Genomic DNA, 14,946 nt, shown 5'->3' with positions numbered 1-14,946 from the left:
TTTCAGAGGAGATTCAAGATTCTTTGGCACATGCATAGTTATACATGTGACAAAGCATGCAGTGAAATGTATCACGACACGCTGTGCAAAAAGGGAGAGAACATTATATACATGAAGTAAAAATGCTGTACGTTCTGGTTTAGGACCCGCATGACTTGGGGATAGAAGCTCCTCTTGAGTCTTTGTCCTTGCCTGGATGGTGCGGAACCTTCTGCCTGATTGCAGAAGTTGGAACAGATTGTTCCTGAGCCACCACAGTCTCTTTGGGAGCATGCTGAGGTTGTCAGGGGTGCATGAGGGCACACGGGGGTTAATCCGGGTTTATTTCTTTCTGTTTTCTTGTCTGCAGGAAAAGCCTCAGCTCTTTGACAAACTGGATCTTCTGCCATTGGATCCAACACAGGAGCTGATCTTCCCTCCAGAGCTGATTGTAAGTCATCAAAGGCAACACGAGGAAGGTCTTTAAAATTCACACTTACATCCTGGTTTGGTGCAGGAGTATCTAAAGCTCCAGTTAAACTATTGATGCTACAGTAATGTCCCTTTTCACTACAGCTGATGGCAGATACAACGAGCCCTCAAACACTCACCTTTCATGGGGAGAGGGTCACCTGGGTGTCTCCGGTTTCTCTGGAGGAGCTGATCCAGCTCAAGGCCAAACATCCCAAAGCTCCCCTGGTCATGGGCAACACCAACATAGGTCAGCAGAAAACACCCTCTGAGGTGTTTCTAACATGATTTAAAGAGTGGAAATGGAGAAAAGATTTTTCTTTGTCATTATTTGATCAAATTCAGGTTTCTAAACAAGATCAATTACTGGTTAGACTCCTGCTTTTATAAAGTGTATCATTTTAACCCGCTGTATTTGCTTTGTGCTGAAGGTCCAGACATGAAGTTCAAAGGCATCCTACATCCGCTGATCATCTCTCCAACCAGAGTGAAGGGGCTGTTCGAGGTCTCTCAGACGCCACAGGGTGGGTAACCTACACCTTCAGCTGAGGCTCCAGCCTTCTGTTGGTGTTCATGCACAGGCAATGAGTTTATTTTAGGGTGTGCAAGAGGTATTTAAAGGAAAGATAAAGTTGGTTAATGTGCTTCCTCTCTGCAGGCGTTTGGGTGGGAGCGGGCTGCAGTTTGTCTGAGCTTCACTCTGTCTTGGAGAAGCTGGTTCCTCAGTTCCCGGAGGAGAAGACTGAGGTGTTCAGAGCACTGAACCGGCAGCTGGGGAACCTGGGAAGTGTGCAGATCCGAAACGTCGCTGTAAGGAGAAATCGCACATGTGCAATTGATTGTTATTATTTGTGTTTTACTTCATTTCTAGATTTATTTTCCCCCCTCCTCCACATCCTGTTTCCATCGCTTAAATTAACCCTTGCTGTAGCACTAACCAGCCGCTGTGAAAGAGTCCCATTTAATTTTAATTTTAATTACAAAGAGCAAGAATTAAAAGATTCATAGGATTTTGTTTTAACATCATCCTGATGCAGGATCCTCAGTTGATATTTGCTCATATTTATTTGAACATTTAATACATCTTGTTTGAGATGTATTCATATTATTTGTAACTGGCACTGTGGTTTCTTGCTTATGGAACATAGACTTAAGTTTGAATAACGTGGACTGCTGCTTTGTGGACACTGCATCAGTGCTGGTGCGTTCCTCTCACCACATGTTGCATTTTAGCCGAGGGCGAGCAGAAAAGGCTCATTGTTTTTGTGAAATATGAAACTCCCTGATGAAGGCTTGTGTGCAGAAGCCTGTTGGAGTTCATCCAGTTGAGCTTGACTAAAGCATGAGAATGAAGCCATTTTTAAATGATTTTTAAGCCTGTAATAATAATAATAATAATGGATTGGATTTATATAGCGCTTTTCAAGGCACCCAAAGCGCTTTACAATACCACTATTCATTCACTCTCACATTCACACACTGGTGGAGGCAGCTACAGTTGTAGCCACAGCTGCCCTGGGGCAGACTGACAGAAGCGAGGCTGCCATATCGCGCCATCGGCCCCTCTGGCCAACACCAGTAGGCAAGTAGGGTAAAGTGTCTTGCCCAAGGACACAACGACCAGGACAGAGAGCCCAGGGATCGAACCGGCAACCTTCCGGTTACAGATGCGATTCCCAACCCCCTGAGCCACGGTCGCCCATGTATGTACCCATCTATCTGTTTTCAATGTCACAGGGCCAACATGTAGACGACCGTTCATGCTCACATTGACATCTTTAGAATCACCAGTTAACCGAACACCGTGCATGTTTTTGGGGCTCTGGGAGGGAGTCGGAGTGAAACCACACAGACTTGGTAAGGACAAGCAAACTCCATGCAGAAAGACCCCCACTGTAGATTCTAATGCAGGACCTTCTTGCTGTGAGGCGATGGTGCAAGTATTGCTTTTGTTGCATATAAGCATTTTTTTTTTTTTTTTTTTTTTTTTTTTTTTTTTGGCTGAGCTGTAGTGCTCTGCACTTATTCCAGAAGGTACTCTGAGCCCGTTGCTCATTTTACAGGGCCGATCTGTAATGGCTGCAGCTGCCGCGCACGGCTGTGACTGGGGTGTCAGGAACCGGTTAACAATAACCAGTCAAACAGTTGCTGCACAACATCAAAAAACCAACACCACATTTAAATTTCCCATAGAACTGAAAGTAAAAAGCTCCTAAGATGTTACGTTTCATGCATCGGTCTAACATTGTTTAAATGGTGCCTGAGTGGCCAAAGCTGAGGGCACAGCTGCTCTCATGCTAGCTCAGCCAGTGAAGGTCTACTGCAGATGATGAGAAATACTACTGCAATATAGTGAACGTTTCCTCATGGGTCAGACGTCATGCAAAAAATCAGCTAGACAAAGAAGAAATATCTTCGCTGTGGACATGAGGGGGCACTGTAAGACAAAAAGAGGGCTGGCTTCAAAGAAACTAGAACTCAAAGCCTTGAATTAAAACTTAAACTGATTATAATCTCCTCTCGTTTCTGAGTACAAGTTTAATGTGTCTGCATTTAGTCTCTGGGAGGAAACATCGTGAGTGCGTACCCCAACTCGGACCTGAATCCCATTTTGGCTGCCGGCAACTGCAAAGTCAGCGTGATTTCCAGCGGTGAGTCCAAAAAAAAAAAAAAATCAAGATGAGTGATGAATAAACAAACTGCAACTTGAACTCTATGAATTCACCAGGAGGAAGACGAGAGGTTCCCCTGAATCAGGACTTCTTCGTGGGATTTGGGAAAGTCATCCTGCAGCCGGAGGAGATTGTCGTCTCCGTTTTCATCCCCTTTTCCAGAAAGGTACACCAACTTTATTCTTTATTTGTAAGAACATGCTGCGTCTCCTCCACACTGGTGACACATATTTTACTGTGTGGCTGTGAGCGTCTGTCATAGATTATGTGCTAAAGAGAAAACGATTACTAGTGCTGCACCTCGTCTCACCTGCAGGGGGAGTTTGTTCAGGCTTTACGCCACGCACCGAGGAAGGAGGCCTCCTTCGCCACCGTGACAGCCGGGATGAGGGTGATGTTCTCAGAGAGCTCCAGAGTGGTTCAGGATGTCAGTATTTACTACGGAGGGATGGGCCCGACCACAGTCAGTGCAGCCAAAACCTGCCAGGCCATCATCAGGAGGTCTCTTTGTTTTCCCCTCAATTTCTGCTCTCTACTTTACTTCATTACTTTCTCACCTTGTGCTGATTTGCTTTTCTTCCCTTCAGGCCGTGGGACGACGAGACCCTCGGCCAAGCCTACGACATCCTTCTGGAAGAGCTGGCCCTCCCTCCTTCAGCTCCAGGAGGGAAGGTGGAGTTTCGTAGGTCTCTGACTCTTAGTCTGCTCTTCAAATTCTACCTGGAGGTCCTGCACAAGCTGAAAGCAATGGTAAAAAGAGATCTACTTTAAAGAAATAGTGCAGGGTAATGTGGTAAATCCAACTGACTTAAATGTGTTTTTACAGAATGTGATCACAGACGAGGTCCCTGAGAAGATACAACCTTTACCCAGAGAGATCCAACCTGGCCTGCAGGAGTTCCAGGTTACAAAATGGCTTTCAGAATGGTTTAACTCAAAAACAGATGTGCTTTCTTCATAAACACGACTACTTCCTCTTCCTCATCAGCCTGTCTCAAAGGACCAGAGTAACCACGATGCAGTAGGGCGTCCCATGATGCATCGGTCCGCCATCAGCCAGGCCACAGGCGAGGCTGTGTACTGCGATGACCTCCCAAAGATAGAGGGCGAGCTCTTCCTCATGGTGGTCACCAGCTCCCGACCACACGCTAAGATCACGTAAGCACCAAATGGCAACGCCAACAAGGAAAAGCCAAAAACTACAGTTCCTCTAATGGCCACAGGAGGTGTCTTGTTCATGATCACAAGTAATTATGGTCCCTTCACACAGGCAGCACTAAAAAGCAGATTCTTCTGTTGCTTGCACTGCATAATAGGTTTCCTGCTGTGTCAGCAGGACTTCCACAGGGCTGTGGACTGACATACATTTGCGCGAACAATAGAAATGCAAAATAATGGATGCATACAGGAAACATGAAGACCATGATCAGCTGCAGGAAGTGACAGGAAAGGCAGAGCAATGCAGCCAGATGGACACAGATTTGCTTAACCTTTAAAACGTTAGCCTTAAAACATGGCTTCCACATCAGCAATGCAAAGCTATCTAAAAACCTGTATTCTATCCAAAGACCACCAGATGGCGATAGCTGAGCGATGACCTCTAGGTTTTGTTGTGTGTGTGCTCCTGGTCATGCTTTGTTTCCAAAGACAGATGGTGTCACTAACAAAAAGACAGACAGCAGATCTGGCGATGTTAATACTTTCATTGGGAGTCACTGAGATTACAAGGCAGTGCATCAGGGGGCCAGATGATGGTTTGCACATATGCAGAGGAGGGATGGTGGATATTCTGGACATGGGATGTTAAAGAAAATCATGCCTGCGCAGTTATGAAGGAGTAAAGTTACATTTTGTCTCTGGCTGTAAAGATGTTTAATTCTGCTGTAAAGTCAGGCATTTTAACATGGGACTCTATGGCGACTGACTCATGCTTGGAGTCCGCCTCAAGTGGTCACTAGAGGAACTGCAGTGTTTGGCGCATTATTGTTGGTTTCACTTTTGCAATCAACATTAGGGTTGGGCGATATGTAAAAAAAAAAAAAAAAAAAATTCCAACCGGCAATTGTGAGTCCAGCAATCGTGGGCGATATATTCGCGTATGCGCAGACTTTTTGATGGGCGGAGCAATGTAATCATGCATGGTCATCACGATTAAATTTTTTTTAAACACACTCGACCCATCTGGAGCACAGAACGGACGAACTCCCAAAATGCATTGACGGAGACATTTCAGGGATTTTGAGTCAGTCTGCGCTCCAGCTGGCTTAATTGTTAATCGCGTCAAGTCGTGTTAATTCGTAAAAAAAAACACTAAAGAAAAAAGTTGCCAATGTTTTTTTTTTTTTTTGTTTTGTTTTTTTTGGGGGGGGGGGGTGTTTGGGCCAGATGAAAAAGGATGTAATCAAAGCAGTGTGCTGCTTGTGCAGACGTATAGTGCGAGCAAAGCACTCAAACACGACTAACTTACATGAGTATGTACGTGTCCACCATCCGGCTGAGTATGCTTGGCTATCACCAGCTTCTGCAGCTCCATCAACAAGCATTTGGGCGCACTCTGAAGAGGGTGCAGTGGCTCGCAGTTGAAAGAGGGTGCTTTTAAAAAAAAATACACAAATTTTTATTTTTTTGGGGGGGGGAGGGTTCTGTTGACTGCTTCTATTAGCTCCATCATTCTTAGCAAACTCACTCATGGGCAAATAAATAAATCACCCTGGTAAACTTCTCAAACACGACTAACTTGCATGAGCGATTGGACTAATGTTCATCCAATCGCCCCACCCTAGTCAACATAGACAAACTTCACTTTGGAGCTTTTGAGTTTAATTATCTTTAAATAACGAGCTTTAGTGCATTTACATTAGGAAAAAGAGGCTCTTTCTGGTGTTTTCATGCTGATATTTTGATGTTTGCTGTCTGACAGAGGGCTGGATGTGAGCGAAGCCCTACAGCTTCCCGGCGTTGTCGACGTCATCACAACCAAAGACATTCCCGGGAAGAAAGTCCGCACATCGTGCGGCTATAATGAGGAGCTGCTTGCAGAGAGCGAGGTAGAGCCTTCTGCGCACCCGCTGCTCTTTACTCACATTTAAACACTAATGGGGAAATTACGACACTCACCATATCTGCAGGTGTCGTGCATCGGTCAGATGATATGTGCGGTGGTCGCCGACACAAAGGCGCACGCCAAACGAGGAGCAGCAGCTGTAAAGATCAGCTATGAAGACCTGCCCGATCCCATTTTCACCATCGAGGTTTGACTTTTTACCCTTTGAGCATCTGCATCATGGGGAATACTATAGTTTGAGTAGTAAAACTGTTTCTGTTCCTTTACATCGGGGTGTTTTGCTCTGTTTTTTGATAATTCACTGGAGAAAATGCTAAAAGTGCAGATGGGTAAACTTTTCAACGTCACACTTTTTGTGACAGGAAGCCGTCGAGAAGTCATCTTACTTTGAACCACGACGTTTGCTTCAGAGGGGAGATGTGACTGAAGCCTTTAAAACTGTCGACAAGGTTTATGAAGGTAAAAGTTGTTTGAGAACAACGTCTGCTTTTTCTTTTTAAACTCTGCATGTTTTCTCCTCAGGGGAGATTCGAATTGGAGGCCAGGAGCATTTCTACATGGAGACGCAGAGCATGCTGGTGGTTCCCGTCGGCGAGGAGATGGAGTTCAACGTTTACATCTCCACTCAGTGGCCAACTTTGATTCAGGTAAACGGAGCAGGTGTGTGTCAGTGAACCTGAGAGTTACTCAGTGAGTAATGGCTCACCAGTGCTCACATGTTGAACATAAAAGACAAGTCAGAGCTGCAGGTGGGTTGGATCTCTCTGTGCAGGATGCTGTTGCCGAGACATTGAACATCGCATCCAACAGAGTCACTTGTCATGTCAAAAGAGTGGGCGGAGCCTTTGGAGGGAAGGTCACCAAAACCTCAGTTTTGGCTTCTATCACCTCGGTGGCTGCTTGGAAGTGAGTCCAAAGGATTAGCAAGTCTTTCACACAGGCTGGTCGGTAACCTCCAAGCCACAAATATCTGACAGAGGCCGTTCACTTTCAAAGTAAAAGGTCTACGTTACCAAAGCAATTGCAAGTAGGTTTTTGTTTCAGCACCATCTCTGTAGCCACTGGCCAACTAGTGGGGAATACAGCAATTTCCTTAACAGCTGGCAGTTGCTAAGGGTCGCTTACCTTCACTCTCTGGACCTGTGTTACTGAGGCCTGAAGAGACATTAATAAAGAAAAAGAAGCTGGAAAGTTCTTACATTTTGTTTTCTTTTATTATAACTGTTTAAAGGACCAATCGTGCCGTCCGCTGTGTCCTGGAGCGCGGCGAGGACATGCTCATTACAGGAGGCCGACATCCCACCCTGGGAAAATATAAGGTACAACCAAGCGCACAGGATATACCTTCTAATTTTTTAGGTGTTGCCCACTGTTTTGATTTTATTTTATTTATTTAGTTTTTAAGAAAATTACTTTTGAATTTCAAATATACTTGGTATCGTTATTTATTGGTTAGGATTCTGAGTGTTTTGTGTGAGGGGAGCCTTCCAGCGCTTTAATTATTCAAACAGTGTGATGTAAGACAGAACCAAGGTGCAGCAGAGTCTGCAGAGAGGTTTGTGTTTGTCTCTCAGCTGTAAAGGCTGATGTGGTATTGTCTGCACTCTACCGAGCAGGCGTGAAACGTGGATGCCTAAGTTTGTGACTCCAGTAACTCAAAGAAGCGATGTAGGAGTTTTAAATCAATACCATAGGTGTATCTACTAGGAGGTTGAGCGGTAGCTCCAGTATTTTTTGTAAAGAGTTGTCTTACATTTCTTACTTTCTTGGTGGTTTACAAATGTGGGCTTTAAAGGATTTCATCTTCAGTTTTGAAAGGTTGTGACCAAAAGATCTTTAAACTTTTTAGTTTTAAAGGCGTTGTTGACTTGTGTTCGTCATCATCCTGGGAGTTGACTGCTGTTTGTTTCAGGTGGGTTTCATGAATGATGGGAAGATTGTTGCTGCAGATTTCCAGTTCTTTGCCAACAGTGGCAACACTGTAGATGAGTCTCCCTTGGTAAGTGGAAAAAGGAAATGCTACTGGAGATAAATGTAAGTGAAACGCCAAAGAACGTAAGAGTGGATTTTGTGGTGTTTGCAGGTTGCTGAGAAGATGGTCCTCCACATGGACACCGCGTACAACATCCCCAATCTGCGAGGTCGCGGCACCGCATGCAAGACCAACCTGCCATCAAACACTGCCTTCAGGGGCTTTGGGGTGCCCCAGGGCCTGCTGATCGTGGAGAACATGATCAACGACGTTGCCATGGTGTTGGGATGCCCCGCCGACAAGGTTCCGCCCCAACCTCTCCTGCCACGAGCTCGACCGGGTTTACAAAACAGCATCTAATTAAATGTTTAAAATCCTTCATCAGATTCGGGAGATGAACATGTACAGGGGCCCTTCGACCACCCACTACAAGTTTGAGTTCAATCCCGAGAACTTGCTGCGCTGCTGGGAAGAGTGCAAGCGCCGGTCTGACTACAGTGCCCGCCGTGGCGCCATCGAGCAGTTTAACGAGCAGAACCGCTGGAAGAAGAGGGGGATTTCCATCATCCCCATCAAATATGGCATCGCCTTTTCAGATGGCTTCCTTAATCAGGTCTGATCTTATTCTGTCACCGCAGGCTTGGAGTTTCCAGAGTTTTGTGCTCATGTTCACAAGTTTTTGCTGATGTGAAAGTCAGCAAAAACTTTGCCTTCATTGTTGGCGCCATACAAAAAGAAGCCATATCTAGTAATAGATCATGCAAAAGGGCATGGAGAGAGCTGCACAACACTGCATGACACCCTGTGATGTCACAATGACTCCGTGAAGTCTTGCAGAATGACACACTGCAAGAATATATCTTAGATTTTTACAGCTTACAGAAGCCAAAGAGCCAATTCTGCTCAAGTTCTGTGTGTAAAGACAAGAGCCTGTTTCAGGGTCTTTATGTTTGTGTTTTTTGGGTATTTTTTTTTTTCTTTGTAGTTGTTACTGCTGTGGCTGCGCGACTGCAGGTTGCATGCAGTCAGCTCAGTAGCCGCTTGCTTCTGTTTAGTTCAGTTTTGTTTGTGGCAGGCTGCAGCTTTGGTCCACATCTACAAAGACGGTTCGGTTCTGGTGAGTCACGGTGGGACGGAGATGGGTCAGGGAGTCCACACGAAAATGCAGCAGGTACTGTGTGAAGCACCTCACTGGAAACGACAAAAAAATGTGTATATAACAAAATATCATGTATTTGTGTATTTAAAAAAAAAAAAAAAAAAAAAATGCACTCCAAAAGGTTAACTTAAATTAATTAGTGTTAATGTATGCATGTAAAAATCTTATAAATATAATAAGAAACACATGTTGAGCTATATAAATGTACAATGTAAATATATAAATGGAGTACATGGGGGAAAAAAATAGCACGTCGAGATGTATAAATTAGGAATATGTTAAAAATAGTTAAATAATAAAATCATTTTGTGCATCAAAATCAAGAAATAAGCATAAAAAGACTTAAAGAATCACACGATAAATGCATTTATTTTAATGCTATTTAAAAGATAAGAAGACAATTGTTGGGTGGATTAAAACAACAACAGCTTAACGGTATTGCTGCATATTGCATTAGAGCCTTCCAGTTTAATGTTTAACACCATTATATTTGGATAATCTGCGTGAGATAACTGTAGCACTGAAAACATGTGAAGGCAGCACACTGGTGAAGCGGTAGACACGATTTTTATTTTTACCTGCTTACAAAGGTTTACCTCCCGTTATGCTCGCTTCCACCATCGTTTTGCCACAAATGCAAAAAGGGCACCAATTCTAATTTATCCGCCACTGAAAATAGTTCCCGAGAGTTGCACTGTTTGAGGTGCAAATTTCACCGGCCAGGTCGCACCACGGGACATCTGTGGCTGCAATGAGCAGGTGTTAATTATTAGCTTATGTATCAGAAATGTTCAGTAAACTATTTTTGGCTTTTGGGGGGGTTTGGTTGTAGTTTTGAGACATTTGCAGATATTGACGTTAAGAGGATGAACATTAAAAATACTGTAAAGTTTGTGTCACTGCTGTTTTCGTTTTGTTGGTCTGTCTTTGGCCAGATTTGTGCTTCAGTATTATTACAAAAAAGCAGAAAAACACCAGATTTATGCCTTTTGGGGTCTGGCTTTTTCTGTTTGTTAGATTGCGAGCCGGGAGCTTCACATCCCGCCCTCAAAGATCTACATCAGTGAAACCAGCACCAACACCGTTCCCAACACTTGCCCATCTGCTGCGTCCTTTGGTACCGATGCTAACGGCATGGCGGTCAAAGATGCCTGCCAGATTCTGTACCAGCGACTGGAGCCAATCAGAAAGAAGAACCCCAAAGGAACCTGGGAGAGCTGGGTACGAAAATCCTTGAATGATGTTGTTAGATTTGGAGCATTTAAATAACATAACTTTTCTTTGAACGCAGGCCAATAAAGCATTTATGGAGAAGATCAGTTTGTCAGCGACTGGATTTTACAAGTATGATAGAAATCTCCCCCCACACCCATAATGGATGAAGTAGCAGTAAGTGACTGTATCTTCCTGTTTGTCCTCAGAGGTCCTGACCTTTACGTCGACTGGGACAAGATGGAGGGCCAGCCTTATGCTTACTACACCTACGGAGTGAGCTGCTCCGAGGTGGAGCTGGATTGCCTCACCGGAGAATACAGGGTCTGTCTGAACGGTCTCGACTCTGAATGCCACTTGCTGCAAACAGAAGGAATATTGCCAGAAAATAAAGGAATCCTTTTTTAGTTTTCTTTTCATGTTTGTGCTTCTTGCAGACGTTGAGGACTGACATCGTAGTGGATATCGGCAAAAGTGTGAACCCATCTGTGGACATGGGCCAGGTCAGACCTACGGCCATTTTACATCTTTGCATGACTGCCTGGCAGTTGTTTCAGTGTCATTAACCAACACAATGTAAACAGCATGAAAAAGACTGGAGCCAGAATTTGTGTTCTTGAGAAATAGTTCTCTGGGCTTTCTGAAGGTCTGCCAGAGCAGTAAAATCATACCTGGACAGAAAAACACACAGTGGAGCACTATCAGTCATGGAAGCAGTGTGGGATCATGTTGACAGAGAACATAACAAAAGGCAGAAACATCCAAAGAAGAGCTTTGAATGTCCTTCAAGAAGCCTGGAGAACTATTCCTGAAGACTACTTAAAGACTAGGGCTGAGTATCGTCACTGATTTCTAGAATCGATTCGATTCCGATTCAAAAGGTCCTGAATCGATTCGATTCAGTTTGATTTGAATCTGGGAAATTTTGCCTCAGACAGTCAGAAATATTATAATTCAGATCAGTACATTTACATATTTTTGTATCTATAAAAAGGAAGCTGACACTCGCAAGACTTTATCAAAGGTGTGAGCGTCACAGCAGAGGCCTTTGTGTCAAAGTAGCTGAAGATAAAACACAGAAAAACATGAGGGCGATTTTCCTGGCCTGGGATTTTATAAAAATATTCTGCAGTACATCAAAAACGAAAGAAAACCATTAATCAGCTTATGAACATTACCTCTGAAGTTACAGTGGTTTTATTAGAGACACGGCTGAGCGTTTTGCATTTTGTATAATTTTACAAAGTTTAAATCTGTTCAGTATAGAACAGCAGAAATTAGGTTTTCTTTTTGGAAGTGAGTAAAAGGAAAAGAAAAAAAACATCGGCCGACAGCGCTGTAAACAACAGTCTTGTGCGTAACAAGCAAGCGAATAATGCAGAAAACAGATTTCAGGGATAGACGGGAAACTGTTCTTGAAGTACAGAGAGGGAGAGAGAGAGCTGTGCATGAAGTGTGGGTTGTTTTTTTTTTTTTTGTTTTTTTGTTTGTTTGTTTGTTTGTTGTTGTTTTTTTGTGGTGGATGCAAAACAGTAAAAGTCAGAGGGAATTCAAAACGATGTTTATGTGAAGCTTAGTTTGGATCTTCTTTTGCTGCTGGTTCAGTCAATATTGTTTGGAGAGAGATCAAACTAACAGCTTTAGAATCGGCGTAAACACAAAGCGCGGACCCGCCAAAACATCAGAATCAGCGAGCTGTCGGCTTTCAGCCCCGACCGTGTCCGTGCCATCGGTGAGAAAGCCACATCTCACTGATTTTGATCCGCGGGTCCGCGCTTTGTGTTTACGTCTTTGTGCAGAACCCGTGTAGCTGCTCTCATTTACCGTTTTAAATGTTTGGTGGTTGTCAAAATTTTGTGACGTTTCACCTGAGATTCTGGAATTTTGGGCAAAATACATTTGTATAAAACAATCGATTCAGGATTTTAATGAATTGATATCACGTTATCCAAGCCAGAATCCATCATTAAAACCCACCCTTATTAAAGACACGACAAAGCTAAGAGAGTTCAGAATGTGCTGAAGAATAAAGGTGGTCACACCAAATAAGTAATTCAGTTCAAATTATTATATAGTGCCAAATCAGAACAGCAATCCCCTCAAGGTGCTTTATATTGTAAGATAAAGACCCTACAATAATGCATTGAAACCCTCAGCAATCAAACAACCCACTGTGGGTAAGCACTTGGTGTAAATGGAAAAGAAAAGACTTGCTTTTTAACAGGGAGAAAACTCTGGCAGAACCAGGTTCGCGGAGGGCTGTCTGCAACCAAACCATGGCAATTTTAATCATTTAAAAAGGGGGAACCAGAGGTCCAGAGCCAAAAGTTACCTGAGCTGACCTTCAGGTTTGTTAGAACTGTTCAAACCCCCCCAGTCGATATGTATACTCAAGCCCGTTTGCACGGTTCAGTAAGTGGCTGCAGTGTGCTTGCTTCGGCAAGCGCGTACGCTAAATTGGATACGATACAGAGAAGATTAGCATGGCCCCTGCGCAAGGATGACACGCAAATTCGTGAAGCGTTCCAAATTTTTACAAAAAAAAAAAAAAAAGTGGCTGCACCCATTTCACCCAGTGTTTTAAAACCTGAACAGCTGAATTTAGTTAAGTAAAAAAACAACTTTTAGCAGAGCGTAGTAATTAACGTCTCTCTCCTTGATTTCTTCCCTTCTCTCAGATTGAGGGAGCGTTCATGCAGGGTTTGGGTCTCTACACTCTGGAGGAGCTGAAGTTTTCTCCCTTCGGGCTGCTGTACACTCGAGGACCGTCTCAGTACAAGATCCCGGCGGTCTGCGATGTGCCGCTGCAGTTTAACGTCTACCTGCTGCCCGACTCTGACAACCCCCACGCCATCTACTCTTCAAAGGTCAGACACAAGGAGGAAGATTACTTCCAAACACCTCAGTCTTTTAGTTTTCTATTGTACTTGGTGCGTTGCTGATTTTCGTCTCCTGTGCAGGGTATTGGAGAACCCACCCTCTTCTTGGGCAGTTCGGTGTTCTTCGCCATCAAAGACGCCGTGGCTGCTGCTCGCTCCGATTCTGGTTTGAAGGGACCCTTTTCTCTAAACTCCCCTGCAACACCAGAGAGGGCCTGCTTAGCCTCTGCCTCCCCATTCACTCAGAAGGTAACTACACATGTCAGCTACACAATCTGGAGTTCGCCTAAACGGGACAGTTTGTAAACTTCAGGTCCTGTAACTGTAAATTTATGCTTACAGACAGGAAAGGTCGAGGAGTTCAGCTGTCACATAAACTTTAAGCACATTCTGCTCATATTAATGAGAGGCCACTGTGAGTGATGGCAGGAAGCTCATACCTGTGGGAATGATGATGGTGTGCAGAACTGTTTTGAAGACCAAAACTTTACACATTAATTCCTATTCTTTTTGTTTCCAGGTTCCAGCCAGCAAACCAGGGTCTTTCAAGCCGTGGGCCTTGGACATCTGAGACTGAATCAAACTAAAGATTTTAAACTAATCATTTTTAGCTAATATCAGGTGAAATTCACTTAGAGTAGCAAAAAATACCAGCCGCGGGGCAAAGGTGCTTTTAATCCACTTCAGTGTTTAACACCTTTACAGATTTTATTGTATCATTGAATTTAAGATTTCAGAAGCTAAACACAAATCACTGCGATGCACACGTCACACCTACCCACTGAGTCAAATACACACGGTTAACGCTGTTGTGCAGTCAAATTTCCTTTGATTTAAGACTGCATGTTTCACTTGCACAGAATCTGTCACAGAGTCCGATGATCATTTCTCTTCTTTTTCTTTTTTTGTGGTGGTCCACCACATGCACAGTGCAGTTAGTTTTTAATCTTTTATAGATATCTTTTTTTTTAGTTATTCTGTTACCAAATGTAACCAGAATTGTGGCCACTCGAGTGGGTTTCAGCCTGCAGACGTGTTCCTCATTTTTATTAATTTTAAACACAAAGAATCAACATTGTGATTGAATTAGATTTATTCTGTGTTATGGGAAATGCTCTGCCAATCAAAAATATACGTGAATGAGGTCGCTTTCTTGTTACCCGGAAGCATATCGCGCAGAGGAACGCGCACTCAAAAACGGATCCCAACAAATTGGCGCTTTTGCGAATACGTTTGCTGATAGTAACACCATGTGATTCAGCTAATAACACAGGGATTTCATCATTTGTGAAGCCAGGCTGAAAACACTCAGCAATCTGTGCATTCACGACTGGATGTAATACCGGTAGCTTAGCTGTAGCATTTGTAGCTGAGGGCTTCAGCTTCCGGGTAACAAGGAAATGACGTCATTCACGTAGATTACTGATTGGCAGCGCTAACTCGAAATTTCGAGTTGCTTTTCTCAGAATATTGAGTTAATAAATCGGAATTTTGAGAAAATAACTCGGAATTTTGAGTTATGGATCTTTTTTTTTTTT

The 14,946-nt window shown here is 43.7% G+C and overlaps 1 protein-coding gene across 2 annotated transcripts in view; it reads left to right on the top strand.

The window, feature by feature from the left end:
- Window positions 1-14,911, top strand: part of aox6 (aldehyde oxidase 6) — a 31,605-nt gene extending 16,694 nt beyond the window's left edge. For both annotated transcript variants that reach the window (XM_080877553.1, XM_080877552.1), the window contains 27 exons: window positions 350-430; window positions 556-700; window positions 882-974; window positions 1,109-1,260; window positions 3,008-3,101; window positions 3,179-3,288; window positions 3,439-3,623; window positions 3,710-3,872; window positions 3,949-4,026; window positions 4,111-4,280; window positions 6,043-6,169; window positions 6,251-6,373; window positions 6,549-6,645; window positions 6,709-6,833; window positions 6,959-7,092; window positions 7,418-7,505; window positions 8,099-8,185; window positions 8,270-8,461; window positions 8,544-8,771; window positions 9,234-9,329; window positions 10,335-10,538; window positions 10,609-10,661; window positions 10,739-10,853; window positions 10,967-11,032; window positions 13,208-13,396; window positions 13,490-13,657; window positions 13,929-14,911. In XM_080877553.1, the coding sequence (XP_080733679.1) occupies window positions 350-430; window positions 556-700; window positions 882-974; window positions 1,109-1,260; window positions 3,008-3,101; window positions 3,179-3,288; window positions 3,439-3,623; window positions 3,710-3,872; window positions 3,949-4,026; window positions 4,111-4,280; window positions 6,043-6,169; window positions 6,251-6,373; window positions 6,549-6,645; window positions 6,709-6,833; window positions 6,959-7,092; window positions 7,418-7,505; window positions 8,099-8,185; window positions 8,270-8,461; window positions 8,544-8,771; window positions 9,234-9,329; window positions 10,335-10,538; window positions 10,609-10,661; window positions 10,739-10,853; window positions 10,967-11,032; window positions 13,208-13,396; window positions 13,490-13,657; window positions 13,929-13,979 (3,414 nt within the window). In that variant the 3' untranslated portion in view covers window positions 13,980-14,911. The remainder of the gene's footprint in view (window positions 1-349; window positions 431-555; window positions 701-881; window positions 975-1,108; window positions 1,261-3,007; window positions 3,102-3,178; window positions 3,289-3,438; window positions 3,624-3,709; window positions 3,873-3,948; window positions 4,027-4,110; window positions 4,281-6,042; window positions 6,170-6,250; window positions 6,374-6,548; window positions 6,646-6,708; window positions 6,834-6,958; window positions 7,093-7,417; window positions 7,506-8,098; window positions 8,186-8,269; window positions 8,462-8,543; window positions 8,772-9,233; window positions 9,330-10,334; window positions 10,539-10,608; window positions 10,662-10,738; window positions 10,854-10,966; window positions 11,033-13,207; window positions 13,397-13,489; window positions 13,658-13,928) is intronic.
- The last annotated feature ends 35 nt before the right edge of the window (window positions 14,912-14,946 follow it).

Source organism: Rhamphochromis sp. 'chilingali' (genome assembly GCF_963969265.1).
Source record: "Rhamphochromis sp. 'chilingali' genome assembly, chromosome: 3".
In the NCBI taxonomy this organism is placed as follows: domain Eukaryota; kingdom Metazoa; phylum Chordata; class Actinopteri; order Cichliformes; family Cichlidae; genus Rhamphochromis; species Rhamphochromis sp. 'chilingali'.
Note: the sequence above shows the minus strand (reverse complement) of the source record. Positions and strands in the feature narration are given on the sequence as shown.